Raw genomic sequence first — 23,894 nt, 5'->3', positions numbered from 1 at the left:
AAAATACAGGCGAACAAAAGTCACGAATGGTAAAATAATTCGTTGGAGTTTTTAGGGCTCTGTAGGATAGAGTTAGCGGTTGTAAGTGTCGATTGAAATTCGTTTTTCGACTGTATGTTCTGCGAGGAACAATTTACTTTAGCGTTTAAAATAATCGTAAAACAGAACGTGCACGATGGTAAGTGTTCATTGAAATTTTCTTTCAATTCGTATATCGTAAAATAATGTATCTTAGCTTTAAAAATTATTGCAAGAGAAAGAGAGAGAAATTGATCGTAAACGTCGATCTGATCGTTTTTCCCCACTTTATTAAAACAGATAAAGATATAACAGGTATACGAATAAAGATAAAATAAATTTAAGCAATTTGGAAAAATTTGTTCGCATTATACGTTTCTGTCTGAAAAATTAATAAAACTGGAATTTTCATCTTCGACATTTGCACGTTAAAATCGTTCACCATTTCGACTCCTCGATTCCTCGTTAATGTCATTTTATCCTTTTAATATTTGAACGAAAGTTTGATCGTTCGTCGCTTTTTAAACGCGTCCATCGACACGACATTATTTCGTTCGCATCCGCGAACCTACGTGCTCTGTTTGCTTTCCTCGAAATACACAGAGTTCTAAAGGGGCGTTTGGCGTTCTACCGTTTAGTATCAAAAGAAGTTACGTACAAGATACAGGGAAACGTGGCCGTGGTGATGTTTGTTCGCGATCGAATTGGTTTTCGAATCTAGTCGAGAGAGTTCTTAACTCTGTTGGTGGTGCGGAGGAGAGAGATCCTGCCATTTTTCTTACACGTAGAACGAATTAAACGGAAGATGTTTAATTATACGGATTAACCTGTTAATAGGGTCATAGTTTTAGCCAAAAACTACTATAATCGCGGAATTAAGATTCAACAGGAATCAATCAGTTTTAATTAAATTGTCTTCAAATAACTTAGAAATGCCAATTATATGGTGTAAATGGATTTTAAAAGAATTTGTTTGCGACTCTAAACTTTCTATAAATTCGTATATGTCTGCAATGCATTCATTCAAATTAGTTAAACCTTCAAGTTTGCCATTTTAAATCTCCTGCAAACGCACAAACATCTGCGATTAATTTATTAAAGTTAGTGCAAATTTTACATCGGATTGGATGTTCGTGCGCTTATGGGAAATTTAAAGTTACAAGAATACACAAGAAGTCGCGGAATTGATATTCAACAGGTATCAATCAGTTTCAATTAAATTGACTTCAAATAATTTAGAAATACCAATTATATGGTGTAAATGGATTTTAAAAGAATTTGTTTGCGACTCTAAACTTTCTATAAATTCGTATATGTTTGCAATGCATTCATCCAAATTAGTTAAACCTTCAAGTTTGCCATTTGTGCCAAACGCACAAACATCTGCGATTAATTTATTAAAGTTAGTGCAAATTTTCCATCGGATACATCGTCGATGTTCGTGCGCTTATGGGAAATTTAAAGTTACAAGGATACAGGAGAGGTCGCGTAATATGCAGAAGTATAGAAAATATCCAAAATATAGTACTTGTTATAACACTTGAATTAAATTCCTGTTTGAATCCCATTTCTTTTAATCAGATTTACGAAGACACGATAATTCATAGACACCTGCATTCTTATCTGGCGTCAGATAATACATAGTAGATATCTGGACCGAAAAAAAAGAGAAAAAGAAAGAAAAGAATATACAATCTAAGAAGACTGACAAGTGGTCGAGTGACTCTTATTAATTAGGTTTTCCCGATTAACAGGTTAAATAACAAGATCTTGGGATCGTATAATTAAACGTTAAGCAAATATCGATACTTACTAACAACTATCCATAATTTTTCGAAAAATTGATTTCACGAGCAAATGGTATTTGAAAGAGAAAGCTTCGTTCTTCGTAATCGTTCTACCGATCATAATACACACTTGATTAACAAGTATCGACGTTTAAAGTCCGCTTTAATTCGATATTTAATTACAATATCGTTGCGATACTTGTCTAAACGAAGATTTCATTGATCGAAAGAACTGTACAATTGACTCGCAGACTTTGTTTCGTGTTTATATTAATATATATATATTTATATATATATATATATTCTTACAGTGTTTCGTTTAGACAGGTGTGCAGCTAGTTTCAAAGTTCGATTTCATTTCAATGAGATTATTACTGATTAGATTATAAACGATAATTCATGCGATCGATCGATCGGTATGTTTCTAGACGATTTTTCTACGAAGCTACTTCTAGTGTTCTAATTACTTAGCTCGCGAGACTACTACACGCGGTCTCTGTTATCGTACAGCTTAACCTAATCAAGAAACATCGCGTTTGTACAGCTTATCGAATATGTATATCTGCGATCAGTCTGCTGCAAGTCGGCTGAATAATTTCCACGACATTTCGATGAACGTTCCTCTTCGAGTCGTGCTATTTATTTCCATGTTTCGTTCATCGTTCGATTGTGCTTTTATAGGAAACTCGGCGGCGTCACGACCGTCCGTTCTGATTAGTTACATAATCGATCGATAAAAAAATCTTTCTGTTCTTTTTCGTTGAAAAATAATACGATTAGCTGCAGTTTTAATTTTTATAAAAATTCATGTTGTTTTTTTTCACCCTTCGAGGCGACCATAAGCGGCAAGTTTGTTGCCGAACAATCGCGTACAAATTAAAAGATTAATAAAATTGAGCACCGGGGATTAATTGTTCTATGGTTGCTCGATACTGGACGAGGGCTAAAAAATTATAATTCGCAATTGCAAATAACACTGTAATGATATCATCACGGAACGCTGATATTAAAAGAAAAAATTCGCGTCGGACCAAATTTCATTCACGATAGCCTTCGAGAGTCGATGTGATTTCTAAATAAATGTTTATTATATAATTTTATCGAACGACAAATTTAAAATGACAAAGAATCTGTAAGAATTTAAAAATAAGAGCTGATTATGCTTAAAATACAAATCGAATGCCGATAAAAGGTATGTAACAGTAATAAAAAATGATCTCGAAGCGAAGATTCTTTCATCATCCAGTCGCGAAAATTATGCTACACGCTTTATGCTTTATCCAATGTGCCTCTCTCTCTCTCTCTCTCTCTCTTTTTTGGTTTAATGAATTACCGTAATAATATCGTCGTAATACGATTATAATATCTACACGATTAAGGTTTGCTCGTGTTTCATCGCGGATCGTTACGATCGTTCATTTACAAATTCAGAGTTGGGTGAGATTCGACGCGTATACTTAAGATTCTTCTCCTTACTTACATTACGTTTTCGTTCGACTACGATTTCGTGGACGTACGCTGGACGAAAGTTGTGATTGCGTTTCACTGTTTCATCAGGAACTAGTGAATTTTGCATCTATGCGAGGAAAACGAAGAATTAGTCGAAAAATCGTCGATCTTCGATGAATCTATCTATGTATTTCGAAATTTCGAATAATTATCAATGATTACGATACGACGACGACTATCGTGAAAAAGGTGATTATCACGGGAAGAGTATCCTGTTTTTCTCTTTTCTTTTTTTTTTTTTTTTTGAAAAGATAACAGTTACGCGGAACGATCTTAAAAATGATAATTTTTCTTTTCGGGATGAACACACAATTATTCTCTTTTTTAATAAACGATTAGAAACAACAGATGTTAAGAAATCGTTACGATTAGTACAGTGTGATAATTTGTACGCAATAAGAAAATCGTGTACAGGTGTAAATCATAGTCTTTATTATTAAACCTTCCACTTGAATACTCGTACAAGCAAATCGATATTCATACCCCCTAATCTTGCGTCTGTTAAAAAAAAAAAAAAAAAAAAAAAAAAGAAAGACAAAGGAAAGACGAGAAGGAAAGAAAGAACGACGATTGATCAATCTTTGATGTCACTCCTCGCACAGATACGCCATTTTCTTCCCATAAAAACTGTAATAATATCGACGCGTTTCTGTTCACACAGACGTAAGATCTACCCCTTCTCGCACATTTATCCTCGATTTTCAATCGACGCATTCCGAATATTTCTTTTACGCTTAAATTTTACGCTTAATTACTTAAAATTATTCTACTTTCCATTTTATCCAAGACGAAGTTATTTTGCGTTAAACGAAATTCAGTGTGATCTCATTTTTATAAATATCTTTACACCTCGATGCTTTATTCAAGGGGTGAGAAATCGTCGAATATCCTCGACTCGAGCGTCTGAATATTCGAAACAGGAACGCGCGAACGATTTTTCGATGAACTCTCACCCAATTCCGTTCCGACGTTGCATTTCTATCGCGTTTTCGGCTTGGTTTCTCGATTCAGCCTTATCGTTTTCCTTTCACTCACTCTCTCTTTCTCTCTCTCTCTCTCTCTCTCTCTCTCTCTCTCTTTCTAGAAAATCTGAAAAAGCTTCAAAACTCGATCTTCGTCCTTCGATTAATTTAATCACCGCGTTTTTCTTTTTTGCATGTTATCAATGAGAAAAGACGATCAACGCTGTCTCACTCGCTTTAAAAACCCAAGAAACCGAGTAATAGTCGTGTACACGCGTGTATCTGTGTATAGTGTTGTTTTATTTCGTCCACGATTCGGGATTATTCGAGGACGATGATGAATCGACGGCGTAAGATGGTTTTCCTTTTTCTCTTCTTTTACGACAGAAACTCGAGGGGTCGTGAGACGGTCTTCAGTAAATCAAAGAACTAGGAGGTGAATATAAGAAACTCGGTTCGTAGTAATTAAATCGTTCTCTTCTTTACCCTTCCAGCGCTGTCATTGTCTTTTCCACTCTTCCGAAGCTTTACAATTTCTCTTTTCTATAATCTTCAAATTTCGATTCCCTTTATTCCGTATGCGAGCAACCCTTCCCTTGAAACGAATCACGCTACTATTTGACTACGGAGAAACCATATTGCTTAATCGCACAAACACGTTTGACACCAATTATAACACGTTTAACGCTAGAGAATCGAACGAGCAGGCGGAACGCATAAATTTATAAAGATACAAAATAATCATCGTGTCTATCGAGCAATGAAAAAAAAAAGAGAAAAAAAAAGGAAAAAAGAGAAGAAGTGGAGAATCTTTTATCGAATATCAACGAAACATGCTTGGTTTATCTTTTACAAGTCAACCTTGGTGTCTGTACAAACTCGAACACTTGTGCTTCCGTACACGAGCACCTGCTTCTCATCCTTTCTTCTGACATTTCAATCTTTTATTTCGTCAAATATCCCCATTCTTTCTTTTCTTTTTCATCCATTTATCGGCAATTAAGCTGATCGGTCAATTAACGTATAATCTCGTCGAGTTTGTCATCACTCTGACAAACCGCGACACAGAGGAGGAGGCTCGTGTCTCGTTTTCCAACCCTTGAATAATAACCATGTATCGTGGTGTGTCAGGCAAATGCATTTTATTTTCTCTTCTCTTTCAAATATAAAAAAATCATTGTATATCATATATATAATATATATAAGTATGTATATGTAATATGCGTATGTGTATTGTATAATCATATCGGAGTACAGAGTCGCGCAAAATCGTACAAAATTTGTCCACGTGGCGTTGGCGGGTGATTATGGTTATTATTCACGTTCGATAGAAAAAAGGATCGCGATCGATGGAGAAAGGGGCGGGAGAAACGAAAAGGAAACGAAGAAAAAAAAAAGAAAAATCCAAGGCAGGGTACAAGATTCTCGGAAGATGACCACGTTTTCCGTTTTCCTTTTTTCTTCTCCTTGTTTTTCCTTGTTTCATCCTTTCGTTATTATCCCCTCGCACGCAACTCGATGACATTTACGTATTACGATTCTTCCCCTATAACGAAAGATCATATCTATCACGGTGCACGCTCGTTCGAAATTACAGATCACGATACAAAATTACAATGACTAATCACAATTCGCTTGCAAGAAGTTCTAGAACGCAGATGAACAATTATTTATTTATCGTTTATTTCTTCTTCTCTTTTTTTTTTTTTTTTTTTTTTGATTTGTCGATTAAAAGCTACTTCCATTCTGGCGTTGCTTTTCTATTTAATAATTTAACTCGCACGTCTCTTCCTTTTTAGCGACTAATCGAGATGACGCACGTACACCTTTTCGAAATATCGTCTCGATTTATTCAATTTTGTATTTTTATTACGAAACAAATCCAAAGCTTCGAACAGATTTCTCAGAATATCGCAAGAAGATTTGTCAGTAAGGTTTCTTCAGATTTCTTTTTAATTGTAATTCACCGAAGAAGTTACTCGTAGTTTCTCGCCCTTAGTCTATTCTATTTATTTTTGTTTTTTCTTATTTTTTTGTTTTTAAACTTAGATCTAACACACATTATCTAGAACGAGGTTCGTAGAGTATTTTCTCGGTATATTACGATTTATATTTTTGTGATATTCTTCTTTAGCAATGAGCCCTAGATTTTTGCTCTGGCTACTCGATTCGAATCAGAAGAAACTCACCTTGAAGGACGAAACGAAAGAAGAAACGATCGTTCGAAATACAGCATAAAAATAATAATACGGATTCATTTTAGTTAGCTAGAATTTGCCTAAATCGTCCACTCCACTTTTTAATCTGACACGTTTTCGAGATTTTTCATTTATACAAGAATCGCAAAGAATCACGAGTATCTCAAATTTAATTAATTTACCTGACTGATTTATCGACTACAAAATTTTCTATTCACGAGTCTGTCGAGTATCGCGAAACAGAAAAATCATGCAATTCTTGTTCTATCAATTGATCAAAATTTCCTAATTGGGCAACAAATATCGCTTCGATGAAAATGTTAATTAATGAGAGAAAGATCAATCGCTTTTTATCGAATATCTCTCGTCTAGGAGAAGAGTTTCTCGACGAAAGATTCAAAGATCTATCTGGCTATTATGCTTTACGTCATGATTAATCGCCGCGGAATCGATCGACTTTTTCAAGAACGAACGTACAAATGAATCCTCCGACATCTCTAAAAGAAACGTGGCTATAAAATATCGAATGTATTTTCAGCGTTTGTATTCTTAAAACTCTTGCTTCATCAAAGACAAATAAACCGTAGCCGTTTCCATTTTAAAAATCGAACTTTTTCTTTATATGAAGCAATAATCTCGAAAAAGAAGAAAAATATAGGGAATTTTTAAAAAAATAAACATCTGTGAATCATAGCCAAATGATGAGCTTTTTTTATACTAATAAAAAATTGTTTAAAAAACTTCACACAATGATATACTTTATAACAATATATATATATATAATTAGTAAAAATACGAATGTGATAAAAGAAGATAAATTTTTTTTTTTAATTTTTTCCCAATTTATGGTTACATGTATGTACACGTTTTATTAAGTTTTTTTTTTTGGCGCGAACGAACATATATATATATTGTAATCCTGTCACCTACGTTAAAAAGAACGGTCAACATTTGGATCGACAGATCAATAGATCGACACGATCGATGATCAATACGATCTTAAAGTTCTTAGGAATTAAACGAGACGGACTGACATATACGGAGTGGACGATATTACGAAATGTTTTAATGGATTGTTGATAGATTCGCGTCTGATGTTCGAATGAGAAAGTAGACGAGAAATAAAGAATCAATCCTCTTCGTAGGAACAAGTTGGAAATCGAATTATCCTCCTTGAAGAAAGTTGTGAAAAACTCTAATTATATCAGCCATTGAACTTGCAAGTCAAACTTCCGCAAGTTACAATTTATCTCGAGTTCCAAATTCGAGGCTTCTTAAGATCTATCTAAACACATTCTGGATACATATCGATCTAAAATTTCAAACTTGTTGTGGTAGAAAAAAAAGAGTCTTTTCTTTCTACGCTTCATACGATACATTATATAAATATCGATCCAAAATCGGTAGAGTCCCGACTCAAGTCATTCTAATATTTCACATTTAACAAAATTACCATGTAATCCTAAAAAGAAACACAAAACTGTCAATTCTAATTAATAGACGGGATGTTTATGCTGTTTATTGGAAAATTTAAATGTGCAGAATATGTACTCTACATATATATAATGAATAAGAATGTTCGAAACATACAATTTATGATAATTAGTGTGCGACAGAAATCTCTGCTTAGATTTCACTTCCTTAACGAATTAAATAAAACCTAAATTTGCACAAACGTCCGTCATCTACCGATTACTAACAACCACGCAATCATGCAAAACCATCGAAACTAATAACATCTTCGACAACACGACAACAAATATCTTAAACCCTTCGTTGCAAATCGAGAATGTAATTAACGTTCGCGAATCTTCTCCATTTTCCACTGGAACATCCGCAGTGTATTCGACGATGGAAGCTACGAAGAAGGAACGAAAGTTTCGATGTAACGGCCGGCTATTGCTACCGTAGATCACAGAGACGAGGATAATAGTAAGAACAACAATGAAAATGATTATTAGGAGGAGCAACGCCACGTCGATTGACGATCGAAAACTAGTGACAGCGAAGGAAACGGGGAGACGAGGATCGTCGATAGGTGATGAGAAATTAGCCGTAACGAAGGAAATAGAGGGATAGGGATCGTCGATAGGTGGTTGGAAACAAATGATCGCGATGGAAACAGAAGGAACAGGCGGCTAGAGGCGCGCACCGGGTGCAGAACGTCGCTGCTAGTCGGCCTGCCTGGCTCTCCTTAGCATTAACACGCGATATACCAGAAAAACCAGTTTGCGGGCTTTTTATTAGGCCTTTACTTTCGCTTGCAAACTGAAAGGAAGAGTGAGCGAGCGAACGAACGAGGCCTGGCTAAGTTCTAACCGGTGAGCGAGCGAGCGAGCAAAGTGACTGACTATGCTGACTAACGGGGTCACCAGTCGATACGGACACGCACATAAAAGAGAGACGCCAAGTGGCGAGCATATACGTCCTCTCTCTTCTTTACTCTCTGTGCTTACACGCACCTGTCTCTGTACTTCGTGCGTGCCTGCGTGTGCGTGTGTGTATGTGTATGTGTATGTGTGTTTCATCTGTATATTCTACGCGTTACGTGCTACAGGAACAGAGAAAGAGAACAACGCGTTAGAGAGATAAAGATTTGCTGAGACGCGCGAAAAACGCTCGGAGATTCGTGGCTTGGTGGTGTATATTCTCTGTGCGTGTATAGAACAGATTATACACACGCGGATACACACACACGCGTGCCCGTTTGTATACGCACCGACAGCGATTCGCGGGACGATACAGTTTGCAAGTTCGCCGCGCCGAGAGTCTACGTTTTATTATGCAAATGAGTTTTATCACGGCCGGAGAAACATAGGCACGCGAACGCGCGTGTATTTTGCTTTGCGAGCGGCGCTGCTGCTGTTCAGTCGGATAAGGTATTAAATAATTATCGGTATCGAGAAGAAAGAAAGTTATGCAAGCTGTTCGCCGTCGCCTCCGGCGGAGACTAGGGTCGCCGCAAGGATCGCTCGATCGCACGTACGTGCGTGTGTGTGTGTGTGTGTGTGTGTTTTTATATATCTACGAATGTATACGAATGCGATTAGATACGAAGAAGATTATAGGGGAAGATACGAGGAATACGATTATATTAATTTTTTCATTTTGGGGCTGCTAAAAGTAGCTAAAAGGGTGTACTTTGATATCTAATATCTAATATATGAGAAACATTTTGACAAGCATTCTGATGACAATTTCGATATGTGGCTGATTGATAAAATATTTTTAAATTGCTCCCATACGAACGACAATAAAATGTGACTTATCTCTTTCCCTATAGTCTTCATACATATACTCGTTGTACGTGGTTATGTGTATAGTTTCGCGTATACAGGCTAAGATGAAGGGCTTCTGTCTTCTAGTCACCTCGAATCTCCCTCGACACGTCCTTCCATGAATCCCAAGATTAGTCACGGTGCTTTTTCCCTGTTATAATACTAGAACTGGAAAGAGTGTCTAGATGGTCGTTTTAGCATCTCATGTTTTTATGCGCGCGTCTTTTGGTAAACGATAAGTTTGCTTCTTTTTACCTGGATCAACATTCGTCTCAGTTTACCAAGTGTTCGCGTGTATGTACGTTACATGAGGGTGTCTCTGTTTCTTTGAGTGTCCATGTTTTCTTTTTGTTTATTTGCTTAGGTTTTTTGTTCTTGTTTGTCTGTTTTGTCTAGGCGATGTGACAGCGCTGGTTGACGCGAAACTAAAAAAAAGAAGAAAAGAAAACAAGTAGAGACGCCTCTCACCCCTCGTTCACCTTCTCCTTCCTTTACTCTCTTCTACCTTTTACTCTCTCTCTCTCTCTCTCACACACACTCTCCGCGTACAAACTCTCTCGTTGTCGCACCGATCGCGCCGCTCATCCTCGATTTTTTTTTCTCAATCTTATATATCACGTTACAGTAGTATCTAAATGAAATGTGTTCACAGCCACACATTAATATTTATACATAGATTTTATACATGTATTTATATATTTAAATATAGTATATATATATTTATATATTTATAATTATTCTTTTTTTTTGTAAACGCCACGCCCGTTAATGTTTCTTTGTATTTTTAATCTGTTTGAGTTTACTTTTTGCTTACTTTTTGTGAAATCTGTGTGTGTTACCACTACCTTTTCTTTAGTTACACGTTTCTCGAAACATCATATGTTCATTCGTTATAATATACTTTTTTTGCATTTTTTTTTTTTTGTTTTTCTTTTTTCTTCGTTTTGGGAAAAGAGGAAAGAAAGAGGAGCGACCGTGGAACGCTGACGGACGCCTTCGTACGCGCTATCTATCAGCCGTTCCTTTCGTTCTCCGATCCGATCCCAGGCGCCCTCTGTCCCTTCGTTTGTTCTCCCTCGTCGTCGGCGTTTTTTCTTCTTCTCTTTCCTTTCTTTCGAACTCCTCGGTATTGTTCTCCGTACAGCTTCCGATTCCGTTTCGTCGTCGTTCCTCCGCCTTCGAAATTGACTTCCCTCCTTCCGGTTCCATACGGTATCACTTAGTGAACTGACGCCATCGCATGGCGGCGCTACCGTCCTCCCGGGGACTCTGAAAAGCGTGTGTGTTCTTTTCTCAACGCGCGCACAGTCTCTGTCTCTCTCGCGCCACTGTTGCGACTCATATATGCGTCCGTCTCGTTTCATCGACGCGCGCACCGACAATAGTATAATAGTTTACCGGGTATATTCATCGCATGTTTTCACCGCGCGTGCGCAATTGCGGTTTCCGTTTCTCTCCACCATCCGTTCGAATTCGTTAGGCACAACACATTCATTTTTTGTTACTTCTTCTATATATTCGTTCCGCTTGGTTTCTTTATCTTTCTTTATTTCAACGTTTTTTTTCTGTTTTTTTTTTTTATTTCGTTTGGAGTCTTTAGTCTCTCTGTTGATCCCCTACGACCGTTTTTACAGCAAATACCATTGTGTTTTGGTCCTTCCTCCCGCGACAACTGATCGTCCACCGGAGTTGAATAAACGCGTCCAGGAGAAACAGAAAGATACACCGGGACGTAAACGCGCAGTATTACAAATGTTTCTGCTGTTAGGTTAGAATTTGATCTTCTCCTGGATCTCTTCAGTCTTCCGCGAAGCTGTTTCTTTCGTTTTTGTTGTTTTTGTTCACTGTCACCAACCCTCTCGAACGATAAACACCGTCCTCCCACGATCCATTTGGCGAATCGATCACCGCGGGTTTTATCTTCCTCCGTTTTATTCCGACGAGAATCTTTCTCGTCTACGTCACACTCTGGTTCGGTCGGTGTTCGATGTTCGACGCGTATCCAAGCGTCAACTGAGGAGCAAACGATTTTGCTCCTTTGACCCGCTGTCGTGAACGATCAATGATCGACAAGCGTCTTTCTCGAGATTGTTGGATAAACACGAACCACGACGATCCGAATTACGTCGATCGTAACCTGGTTGAGGACGATTGCCCCCCTGGTCGGTAAACAGAGGCTCGTCGATGGTTCCGTGGTCAATAAAGATCATAGAGTTATCGCGGACATCGGTGATCGTGCCGGTGGTGGTCGTAGCGGTGTTGATGGCGGTGCTAGTGGCGACGATGGCGTTGGCGTCGATGTCGCATCACGACGAGCACGCCATCCACGAGTTGCACGTGCACGTGTAGCACGCGGTGGGTATCACTGGAGCGTAATAGTAACCGTTCGCGTAAACGTATGTGGTGGGCGGTCCAGGAGGTGCTTGCTGATGATTCGTCAATCGTTGCTGTTGCTCCTGGCAGAACACCTGATACGCAAGGTTTTCGATGAGAGCTAGGGTCTGTCGTCTCTCGTGACCCATCAGGCACACGGTGGACTCTTCCACCACGCTGTGAAGCAACATCAGGTACTGGTACTTGAGGGCTTCCTCCTCGGGACCGACGAAGTGGTTCCACAGGTAGTTCTCGAGTTTGGCCCGTTGCTGGCTGATGTCCGGGAAATCGATGAAGAATCTCGAGCACATGTATCGCTCGAGGGTTTTTATATAGTCAGGCTGAGAGGGTTTGTACATCTTAACCAGGAGATTGCAGTATTTGAGCAGGCCGCCGCCGCGGATCTCTTCCGGATGCCTCGTCGAGATCAGTTTTTTGTGAAGATGGTATAACGCCTCCTGGAAATCACCGTACACCGATTCACCGACCACGGTTGGGTAGAAGTTCTCGCCAATTGGTAGCTTGCTGCACTCGTAGAACAGGAGCAGCGAGTCGAGCACGATCTGGAACGAGTCGACCGAGAACTCGAACTGCCGCCTCATCGAGTCGACGAACTTCAGTTCGACGTTCCTGTGCCCTCGTGAGTTCCCAAGGGAAATCAAGGACCACCGGTCTCCGTCGTTATTCACTTTCACCATTTTGCTCACGTACGCCTCTTTCAGGCTGCACGTGGTGATACGTTTACGGCTGACACCTTCTGGCAGCAGATCGAATAACGAGCCAAGCACCGCGGCCTTCACCTTGTCGTAGTTTCGCCCGCTCGACAATTCCACGGCAAATATCAAGTCAAGGTCATTATATGGCTGCGACTCAGTGGCCAAGACGTGAGAAGCCGCGCCACCGTTCAACCTGATGTCCCGTACCCTCATACCTGCACCACCGTTGCTCGGGTCAGACTCTAATTTGCTACGGACCACGGTAACCAGGTCTCTCAATCTGACTTCCAAAGTAGGAAAGTTACCACGACCGTGGATGCACACCACCTCGTTCATCACATCATTCAATCGTCTAACTTGCTCGAAACTGAGCACAGCCAGCCTCTGCTGCGGATCCGGACAGTCTGAGTTGTGGTTGTTGTTGTTGCCATTGTTCGCGCTGTTGTCGTTGCCTCCGTTGCTCTTCGTGCCGTTCACCTGGCACAGGGACTCCATCATAGCGACCCGACGCTGGCGTTCCTCGCCGATCTCCAGGGAGCCACACTGTAACGGAAAAGAAAAGGGAGATGTTATTAACCATGGCATTTCCGCATTCGGTTACAATCGTATTGAGATTGTACGTTATGTTCCTTCTTAAATGGATACCGTCGGATATGTATGATTATATTACATTGGATGATCGAAGTAAAGTGAAATTGTTGATTGTATTGTAATATTGTGGACAAAAGAAGATATCGGGTGAATCATAAACAGTATCGCGAGAAAGCCGAGGTGCCGACAGGCCCATCAATGTGTCGTCGATCCTTCAATCGGATAGTTTCGTGGAAATGGCCAACGTAACCTAGCCACGAGCGATTGCGGAACACGTGTGTGGTGGGGTTAAGACAAAAGACAAAGAGATGCTAAGGGACATAGACGAATTAACAGTCAGTATCAGTGGAGAAGTCGGAGAGCGTTAGTTGAGAATTCAGAGAGTTTGAATCGAGAAGTCAGTGAGAGAGTGTTGGATCCGTGGTGACGAGAATTGCGAATTAACTATTTAGTTGTTTAAATTATAACACGTTGTTGCGTTTAGTTCGCGTTAAACAACTATCGTTTCCTCTTTAATCAACACCTGTACAATTCATTTGTTGTAAGTAAACTAATTGTAATAGTAAGATACTACAATATGTTTTGTTTTATGTGAAATACACAAGATAACTCTTAATATCGTGCACGTAATATTTAGTATATACACTGTATACCTTATTTTTAGTAAAATCTATTATTTATATTAGTAGTTTATGCTTTCTTTCTCATATAAATATCATTTCTCCATGTCTTACGTTTACTTGATCTTTCTCAACTTTGGAGCGAATGTAATTGTTACGTCGGGCGACCCTCTACCTAGGCCAGGCCACACACCGCGGGCAAGATGAGAACCAGATGTCCGCTCTTCCTTACTGCGTACCCTCAATAATCTCAAGGACCCATCATACATCTCAGGAATTTGCTAGCTAAGGTCTTTCAGACCGAACAAATATCCTTTTTTTAAATCGCCTTCTAAAGAGTATTGTCTACTGCGGCTTGACACGGGACAGTTAGTTTTTCTCGCGTACGATGCTTCCCACTAGCAACTTTCTATCGAGGGCGGCTAAGGCCTTCCTAGTCCACTAACCTTCTTTTATCCAATCAGAAGCAATGTCTACCGCCCTCACTTTCCTAACCAAAATTGTCATCAACAGATCCGATGGTCCCTTGCGTTAGACATACCCACGACTAGAGCTTTCCTCCGATACAGCATCGTCACTTTACCTTACTTATTCTTCATCTTTGGAATAGTCAACATGTCATCACCGGGTTTCTATAATTAAATCAATCACTTACTTAACTCGTGCATACGCACCAGTATAATTATCTTCTTTACAAGGTTGTTGGAATAAACATTAAGTTATACCTGTTCATTCAGTGTAACCTCAATCGAACCATCCCTATTATCCTAATAGGGGATCGATCACTTCGTGGCGTCGATTATCGGGAATTTACGTAACGGGAATTTACGACTCACGCTGACGTGCTATCTCGCGATCGCGTCTCTCCGCGAGTGGTCGAAACAGTAATATCCTAAGACGTCTGGCGAGGAATGGAAATGAAACGTGTATAGAATAGATTACGAATTCTCCTCAGATTTGGACGACGGCCCAGGAAATAGCGTTGAGAGGAGTGGTTCCTCCCAATGCCCGAACCAATCTAGGAACGACTCCCCCAGAATGGGAGAAGACACAGAAGTATTTTGGCAGTAATTCGAAAGAGGTCCCAGGGCATCCCTTTTGAACGTCAAGTAGACCACCGTAGGGTTTTAGTCGGTAAAGTCCGACACCACCTCGCCGCCTTTCAGAAGCGGCGGGGAATCCATGAGGATATTCCCACGTAAAAAAAAAGAGGAGGATAGATTACGAATATAAAAATTTAAAAGTATGGAAATGTAGATAGCGCAGTAAAAAAATATAGAAATTAAAATTATAAATATTCCGATCACTAGAACCGCTTAGAAACTATTTCCCAGTGTGAGAAGAATCTCTAGTCTTCTCCTTATAAAAATATTAAAATATATTTAGAACAAAAATCTATAATGAATATGATAATACAACGTTTACCCAATGAAAGATTCAGAACTATATCGTTCTAGATGATAAACACGAAGTATCGTCCCAGTGATTTTAATCTGATAGACGGCCACTTTTAATCGATGATTATCGATGAAAATCTTCATAAATCAATCGAAGAACCTTGCCGCAAAACAGATAAACAGTTTCGATACTCAACAAACGATTTACTAACTAGTTGCTACAAAATTCCTAACCAATGAGAAGTTCTTGAAGGAGCGTCTAAATCGATAAGTTTAACATTCTGTCGTTACCAAACGCGCCCTTCGAGAATGTCTTCGTATCTGCGAGTTAGATGTTCACGTTTAGAAATGCCACGAGGTTACGTCCGGGTAGCGTGCACAAGCTATTCAAACTTCTCGCCCATTCTTCTTCGATGATATCTCTTTAAGAAAATTAAGTCGTTGCTTAAAAGGTTCAGACGAAGAAGCGTTCTATTCGATGGTCTGCTTTTTGACGGAAGCTTCAAGCTAAAGTTAAAAATAAATTCTCGATATTTCAAAAGATTTCTTGTATTTCTTTTATTTCGAAATACTATCAACGATTTCGTAATGTTTTAAACGATTTTGAAAGATCCTCCACTATCATAAGATATTTCGAGAAGCTTCTTTTAGTATTCCAAAATGTTCTGTAACGTCGTAGAAATTTCAAGTTTCAAAATCCTTGGAATTTCGAAGGTTCTTTTGGTATTGGAGCGTGGCTTAAAATATGTTGAAACGTTGCGTGACATGCCATAAGAGCCTTTGGTATTTTTAAATATTCCCAACGATTTCGTAGCTTACTGCAACAGAATCTGAAAAGTTCCACGCTATCTCGAAAGCTCACGAAGAACTCTAAAACGTTTCAAACTATTCTTCCACGTGAAAACACCTTAACGTTAAAGTAATCGCGTGACCATCGCAAAAGTCCTGATATTCCAAGCGAAACCATTTCCAAAGATTCCCAAAAATTGTTCTACCCGACAAAATTTCTTATTTATCAAAGAGTCTTTCAAACAACCACGAGAATGTCCCTAATCCCCAAAATACCTCAAAAACAAATTCGAAAACATCCTGACCAATCTACGCAAGATCCTCGGTCGTTTAAAAAATCAATTTCGAAATATCGATCACGTATGAGTGTGTATGATTGGTCAGGTCGACGCCATTGGACACAGTCAGCTGTTGAAGGTAAACAGCGAGGTGAACTCGAGTGCCAGCTATAGATTGGAAGGGAACTCGATCGGTGGAGCAACAGGGCTACCAGTCAGAGTTCGTTCCTCCACTCGTTCACGGTCGCGACACGTCGTTTAATTATCGTTATTTCATTAGCGGATAGCGCAGCGTGGGCCTTCGTCGATCTCCGGGGCTAAGCAACGTCGTTAAGCTTATCGGCAAGCTGCAGCAGCTTCGATATTAATCGACCGGACGATAAAACCGGTCGTTAAATTGAAATTCCTCGTCGAACCAGAAGTCGCTTGCAGCCTACGTTTTTGCTCTCTTTTCCATGATCGTTCTTTCTCACCGTGCACTTGGGAACGACAACGCATAATCACGGTAACTTCGTTAGTTAATTGCCTCACGCTCGATTACCAGTCCAGTTGCGTCACGTTTTTCCATCCACTTCGCGATGTTTCCTATCTGCGACGGAATAACTAACTATTATACCACGCTTACAGCTATGAACGCCGATACAGATAATAACGACGATTCTCTGCCTTTCTAGGGAAAGCAAGAACACCCCACAGTTGTTTTAAGAATGGAGACACGAGCGTGTGCTTCGATAATACTTTTTATTTTTGGTATCACTTATTCGGAATGGAAACGGATAAGAGCGGCTGTTAATCTGGCAGATATCGTTATCGCTTTCTTCCTACTAGCAACGATAGCGATTGCGTTGCGTCACACATTTTAATTCCAACCGCCAGCATTTTTCAATCAAGGAATGGCTCTCTGATGTGGGCTTCTTAATGTATCCTTTTAGTACGTTCGATTCAATGAATAATAATTCTTTTTATGTTCTCTTATATTTTATATCCGATCAATTGAAATAGTCCAACGTGGACAGTAAACGAATAACGATCGTTCCACTGAATTTGCAATTTAAGCAAATCGTCCACCAGCAACGAGATCGACGAAAATTTTGACGTATCTTTCTAACAATCCTATTCGTTCACCGTGTCGTCTATTTCCATGGATAATTAGAAAAAAGCCGCACGGAACCGTAGAAACTGACATCTTCACTGCCATAACTCGAGCCACGACCACCCAAACGTATTGCAACGATTATGTTAACGGCTACGGATTTACCGAGGATCAGCCGGCTGACCAGATCAAGCTTTCACTCGACCAGGGTGCACTCTTTGGCGAAGCTTTGATCGTGAACAACGATCACGAAATAATCGAACTACCACCTGTGGAGCACGGGGCCGGCCTTTGCCTTCCGTTTTCCCATTTCATCGAACAATCCAACCGCTTACCATGAAGAACAACCGCTCGACGTCGTTGCGTGGCTCTGTTCTCTTCAGTTTCGATGTCGAGATTCACTGTAATTCACTCAACAAGATTTGGCTTCAACAACGTCTAAGTCACTTTTCTTCTATTTAGATATATCTCGATTCAACTTCGATTATTTCTTTCTTTATTTGCTAAATTATATATATGTTTAGATATTTGATTTATTTACTAACACGAGAAAGGGAAGATGAGTTTTTATATCGAAAGCTTTTTGGAGCGAAACTGTAGCAAGTGTACGCGCGCGGCACAAACGGAGAGCGAAACGTCGCGAACGGGCTCCGCTTAGGCGAGCAGATCCGCAGCTGATGAGAGGCAACAGCGAACTGAGCGAACAGCGCGGTGAAAGGCGTACGAGGAAGACTGGCGGCGGCGGTGGCGGTGGCGGTGGCGGTGGCGGCGACACCACCATCAACAGCAGCGGTAGCGACGTCCTGAGTGTACCAGGAGGGCAGCACAAAGCTACCACGCAGCTATCGACGCCGAGCTCTGCCTCCGTACGAGTCCGATGATCGCGCGTATCAGCAAATGAACGTTTGTTTGATGCTGGCTGATTCGATTTTTGTTGTAGTATCGCGAGTAATAGGCAGACTAAATTACGAGTAAATATTGCTATGTATGTTGCGTAGGTTGAATGTTACGAGAGATTAATAAATTTGGTGGTAAATATTACATACGTCATAGGTATCGCAAGAATTTGTGGGTGTATTTAATTTTGTTCTTTGCGTCATTTTCCACTCGATTATATTTTTCTAGCGTTAAAAAATATCTTTAATTTGGACAAAATACGAGAGAAACGTGTCAGTGGTATACGCGTGATTTCTCGTTTCCACGTTAAAAATCCTCTGGAAACGTAACGAATTCTTTTCGTTCGCCTAATCGAGAGTAAGATGAAAATATAAAAATTCGACGATGGCAATCGATAGTAGCGCAATTAATTTTTATGTTCATTACGTTATGCATCGAATGTTAATAATTATTATACTGTACTACTACACTATTATATACACTCGATGAGTATAAATATTTATAATATTCTAATTATTGTTACAGAAACTATTACCGAGGATTTGAATACATTTGTTTTTCATTATCTCATGAATATCATGAATATCATCGGAGAATGAAAGTAAAATTATGCGACACGCTGGGATTGAAAAACGTCCAAGTTAATCGACCAGACACTTTATTACGATCAAAACTTTTTACTCTTTGATATTAATTTCGGTAGTGACCAAACGTCTTAGTCATTCCTGTTCTAAACAAAAGCTCTTTATAAAAACTTGGCTGACGTTTCGTTTTAATTGACATCCATCTGTACGTCAGATGTCTGTTCGCTGTCCATTCTGTTCGAGAATTATCGAGAACGTTTGAGAACATCTATCTATGATTCATCGTCCATTTGAAACCTCCGTGTAATCGCCGCGTTTATCTTAATTAGGAAGAAAAAACGAAGAAATTTCATCGTCGCGTTATAAAATAGAACAAATCTATTGATATTCCCCGTACAAAGTGTTCGAATGAGAAGAAGAAACAAGAAAGTTTCGCCTTTATAATTTAAATTAAGAATTCCTTTTGCCTTTCGATTTCAAAACATCCAGAACCTGATAGTCTTCAAATATACGACGTGTATCATTTTGAAGTTTTCTTCGATTCGAAGTACGATCGTGGAGAATCACGAGTCTATTTGAATTTCTGTCACTTGCAGCTTGTTCGATACAGTTTCGATAGAGTAGTAACGCAGTTACCATGAAATTTTCTCGTCGTATCGACGAGAGTGTTCGCTTATTCTCTCGAACGCTTTCATCCCCCTTGTTCTGACGTCGGTATCTTCTCGTACTTTTCGCCAGAATTACGTAATTCCAAGTTAAAACCTCGTGAAACGTTCAATCAATCTCAAGGTTGAACTCGTGGCTCCTATTCCATCGTCTTGCCTTGTTCCGATATCGCGCGACCGCGATACGTTTATTCCGAGATAATAAAAATTATAGCTCACGGAACGACACACCATTTTGTTCGTTCACTTGAAATTCAAAGAAGTACTTTGTTTCTATAGTCCATTGTTGAATTTTAAGTAACCGCGATTTAGAGTTTTGTCAGCTAGAGGAGGAATATTTTTAGCATAAACTGCTATTTAAAGGCCAAGCACTTGTTTCGATTATTATCGATTTTTTTTAATATTTACATATATTAGAAAAGTTTAACGAGCTTCAGTCACTGCGATATTAATTAGAAAAATTGTATAATTCGAGAATCTCATTTGTGATTTAATTCTTCAAAATTATTTACTTTCCTTTGGGTACATATTTTTCTCTAGTTTCTCTGTTCAGTTCTTTATTCTTCTAGTTCCTAATTTTTTATTTTTTAATTCATTCGACAGAGGCACCGATAATATGAAATTATTCACTTCACTTGCATTTTTATCAACAAAACATGGAAAAGAGAACAAACCTACTCCACAAATAACAATTTACAGACGTACAGATCTATAATCTTCTTTATTTCGAAGCAAAGTTTCTAGTTTTGAAAAGTATCAGAGATTTATTCTCTTTCAATTATTGGTTGGCAACTAAGTGATTGCGGATTTTGTCATTAGGTGGCATTGACAAAATCCGCAATCACTTAGTTGCCAACCCAATATATTTTCTCCGGATATTTGCAATTTTTCTTGCTCCAAATTAAATTCAATTATACGACGTGTTTTTTTTTTTTTTTTGAAGTCCACTTTCTACTTCCTCCTGTGTCAAAATTTCAAACATCACTGATTCTATAACGCCAGAAATATAATCGAGCGAGACCCTCATTTTTACTATCGTTACGTCACCATTCATGAGCCATAACTCAACCTTTTCATCTATCCTTTGGACAATCGAAACACCTCGTATGAAACCAATCTTTCCATACACGTCGTTACTACCCAACGACCATAGAGAAGACAAAGTAGAAGAGTTTCAGGAACCCTCGTCAAACGCTTGTTGGCCGGTTCAACGAGAACAACAGTAGCCGCGGTGAAATCGATTGGAAAAACGACGTGGCTCGTTGACGCTTGAACTCCGATCGACCATTAACCACTCCAGATAGAAACGGTTTGAGAGAAAGGGGAAAATACGGCGCGAGGAAGAAAGAAAATAAGCAAAAGGCAAACGAGTGAAGTAGAAAAGGTTGGAAACAAGGGAAAGCGGAGGCGGGAGAATACGGAGAACGGTTTGAACGAGACAGAACCGATGAAAAGATGGAAAAACGGAAGCTAATGGGAGAGAAACAGAGTAAAAGGTAACAGAAAAGAGAAGCAGGGGAACAGACGGGTGAATGGAATTTTATTAACAAAGGAAGAAACGAAAAAAACGAGAATATCTGCCGAGTGGACAATAACGAAAAACTAAAATGTAACGTGAACGATGTAGAAGATAGAAAAGGGGCAAGTCGTGGAGAACGCAGGAAACGGTGGAAGACAAAAGGAAGAAAGCGTAACGTGGTACGATAAGAGTGGAGATCGAAGAATGGGAGGAAAAGAAACGAAAATGATGAAAATGTAGATAAAAGATAGGCAGGATGAATGGAAGAGAAAAAGGAAAGGAGCGTGGAGAAGGGTAGAAAACGGAGGATGGGTGGTTGGCCCAGATCCTTCCACCTCGATTTTCCCCTTCTCACCCTCTAACGCTTTCAATGACGTCACCGCGAAGAACGCGTGGGTGTCATTGAATGAACAGGCCGACCTGAATGTTACGTTGTATTTGCCCGTACGATCCGCCTCTATATACAGGGTGTTTCGTCCATATCAAACTCCTTCATACCGTAATTGTTTCTATCGAAAGGAAAAAATCGTGTCGGGTCAAAGTCGATTTACGACGACGACGATCATCGTGACTTGCGACTAGCGAGAATCATCGATTCTTACGCGATTTCTTTATAAACGCAGCACAGGAGAGAAATAGTTGTTTACAGTTCTACGTTGTGTTATCGTATCTTTATATTATACATCGTTAGAGTTTCATATTTTATGTTTCTGTTTCGATTTCTGTGTCGTCGATGTTTAAGAATTGCGAGAATAGACGCAAGCAGCAGAAATATAGAGAGTAAGGAGTATAAGCGGTACATTCAAAGGTCAAGTTTAAAGACTAAATGTTAAGTACGAGAGATGTTAAGCTCAGTGGGTGGAAGGATACGAGCGTAAAGCAAAGAGAAATGTAACTGCAAGTCCCGCTTAATCCGCGAGCAAAGGTCTGTGAAAAATAAATCAAATGTAAACACTGTTGCAGCGGTTATAAGATACTCGTACGTCATTGCATTCCTGTGCTAATTAATTAGATCCAACTGTATTTTAAGTTTCCTGTCCTGCGATCGTACTTTCTATAAAATTTTCACAGTACGAAAATGAAAGGTATCATACAACCTAAGGAAAAGACGGTCCCATTGAAAGACAAGGATACGTACAAATATTTCCAACAGCCACTGTATATCTAGGAATATTAATATCTATCGTGTATATAAAATAAAATCAAGATCCACTTTCCAATATTTCTATCTCTAAATACCGAAACGAGCGAGAACAACAGATATTTATTAACTCGTATAGCAAATGCAAACTAAAACTAATATCTACTAACTGATCCAAGACAAACGAAACACCCTGTACAGCTACGTTAGAGCTGTACGAATGCGCGTGTCTGTGTTGGTTGGAGCTGAGATGGTGCACTTCTAGACGCCCACGTCGTCAGTCGCGCCGGGGAAACAGGGAGAGGCTGGACCAACGGGGGTTGGCCGACAAGTATTATCGATCTCGGCCGTTCCAGTCGTGGACCCACGTCAAACCGTGGATCCTTTATTTTTACGTCGTACATCGTACGCGCTCGATGGATTCTCTGGTGACGAAGGACCACGAGATATGAACGCGTTTCGTCGTGATCTCCACGGGGTTGGCTCCATGTCGCGTTGTTACAGGGTTCGGTTCTCACTTGTTAGCCAGGATTTGGCTACGTCGCGTGATAGAACTCGCGTTGTTCCCGATAGTACGGGAGAAAAATGTGTCTACGTATTTCCTCGGGTATTAGGTTGTCCGAAAAGTTTCTTTCGTTTTATGAGGAAATAATAGACGCACAATTGGTTTATTGAATTATGCACGAATATAATAACAGATGTAGAAATGGATCATGCCTAATTCAATAAAATTATTATTATATTTAACATCTTATATTTAAGACAGAAATTGTTGTTCATCTATTATCACCTTATGAAACGAAAGAAACTTTTCGGACGACCTAATACTAAAGACTAAAGCATAGTTTGCCGTAGATATACGTTACGAGTCTAGAAGTAGCTTTAATTATTAACGCGTTAATAGGAAATAACATGTTTTCGCTGTTAACGTTGTCTTTATGCTCCCCTCTATATTCGAAATGATTGTTACTTTTACTATGATAGTTTTAATAACTAGCGTAATTTTACTGTCTTTTGCGTATTTCACGTCTTTTACGAACAAAAAATTCCAACGAAGGAAGATATACAAAAATACGCAAGGAGCAATGTAATTTTTCTCGGTTTCTTTTTTCTTTTTTTTTAAATTAGATTCTGAAAGAGTCAACGATCGTTTAAGGAATTGTTTAACAACCGTAGAAAAACGCTATTTAGATATCACCAAGCAGCCACGTACGAGCGTATATACTCGTACATAGCAGGGTTAAGAAACGCGTTGACTATGTTTAGAAAGAAACCACCACAGGAGAAGTTCATTGGAAGGTGGTGAAACGTTTGCTCTCGACGTGGCTTCGTGGCACGAAGGGAATACGAGATAAATAGAGATGACGTTCTTACTACTGTGAGGAGGTCTGTATATTTAACCGATCACCGCGGTATTTTCTTCTTTCCTAAACGAGATAGATTGAATTGTGGTGTTTCCATAATTATCCTCGTTTCTCG

General features: G+C 39.4%; 1 protein-coding gene across 4 annotated transcripts in view; it reads right to left on the bottom strand.

Annotated features, from left to right (window-relative positions):
* Positions 1–3,833: 3,833 nt before the first annotated feature.
* LOC117214784 (terminal nucleotidyltransferase 5C) overlaps positions 3,834–23,894 on the bottom strand; it is a 160,220-nt gene continuing 140,159 nt past the window's right edge. For 2 of the 4 annotated variants that reach the window (XM_033461103.1, XM_033461106.1), the window contains exon 2: positions 3,834–13,384. In XM_033461103.1, coding sequence (XP_033316994.1) covers positions 12,059–13,384 — 1,326 coding nt within the window. In that variant the 3' untranslated portion in view covers positions 3,834–12,058. Of the gene's footprint in view, positions 13,385–17,057; positions 17,118–17,944; positions 18,306–23,894 lie in introns of those variants that run through there. The other 2 variants (XM_033461105.1, XM_033461104.1) reach the window with 2 other exon arrangements.

Source organism: Bombus bifarius, unplaced genomic scaffold, assembly GCF_011952205.1.
Source record: "Bombus bifarius isolate JDL3187 unplaced genomic scaffold, Bbif_JDL3187 scf7180000009243, whole genome shotgun sequence".
Classification (NCBI taxonomy): domain Eukaryota; kingdom Metazoa; phylum Arthropoda; class Insecta; order Hymenoptera; family Apidae; genus Bombus; species Bombus bifarius.
This window is presented reverse-complemented; position numbering and strand designations above follow the sequence as displayed.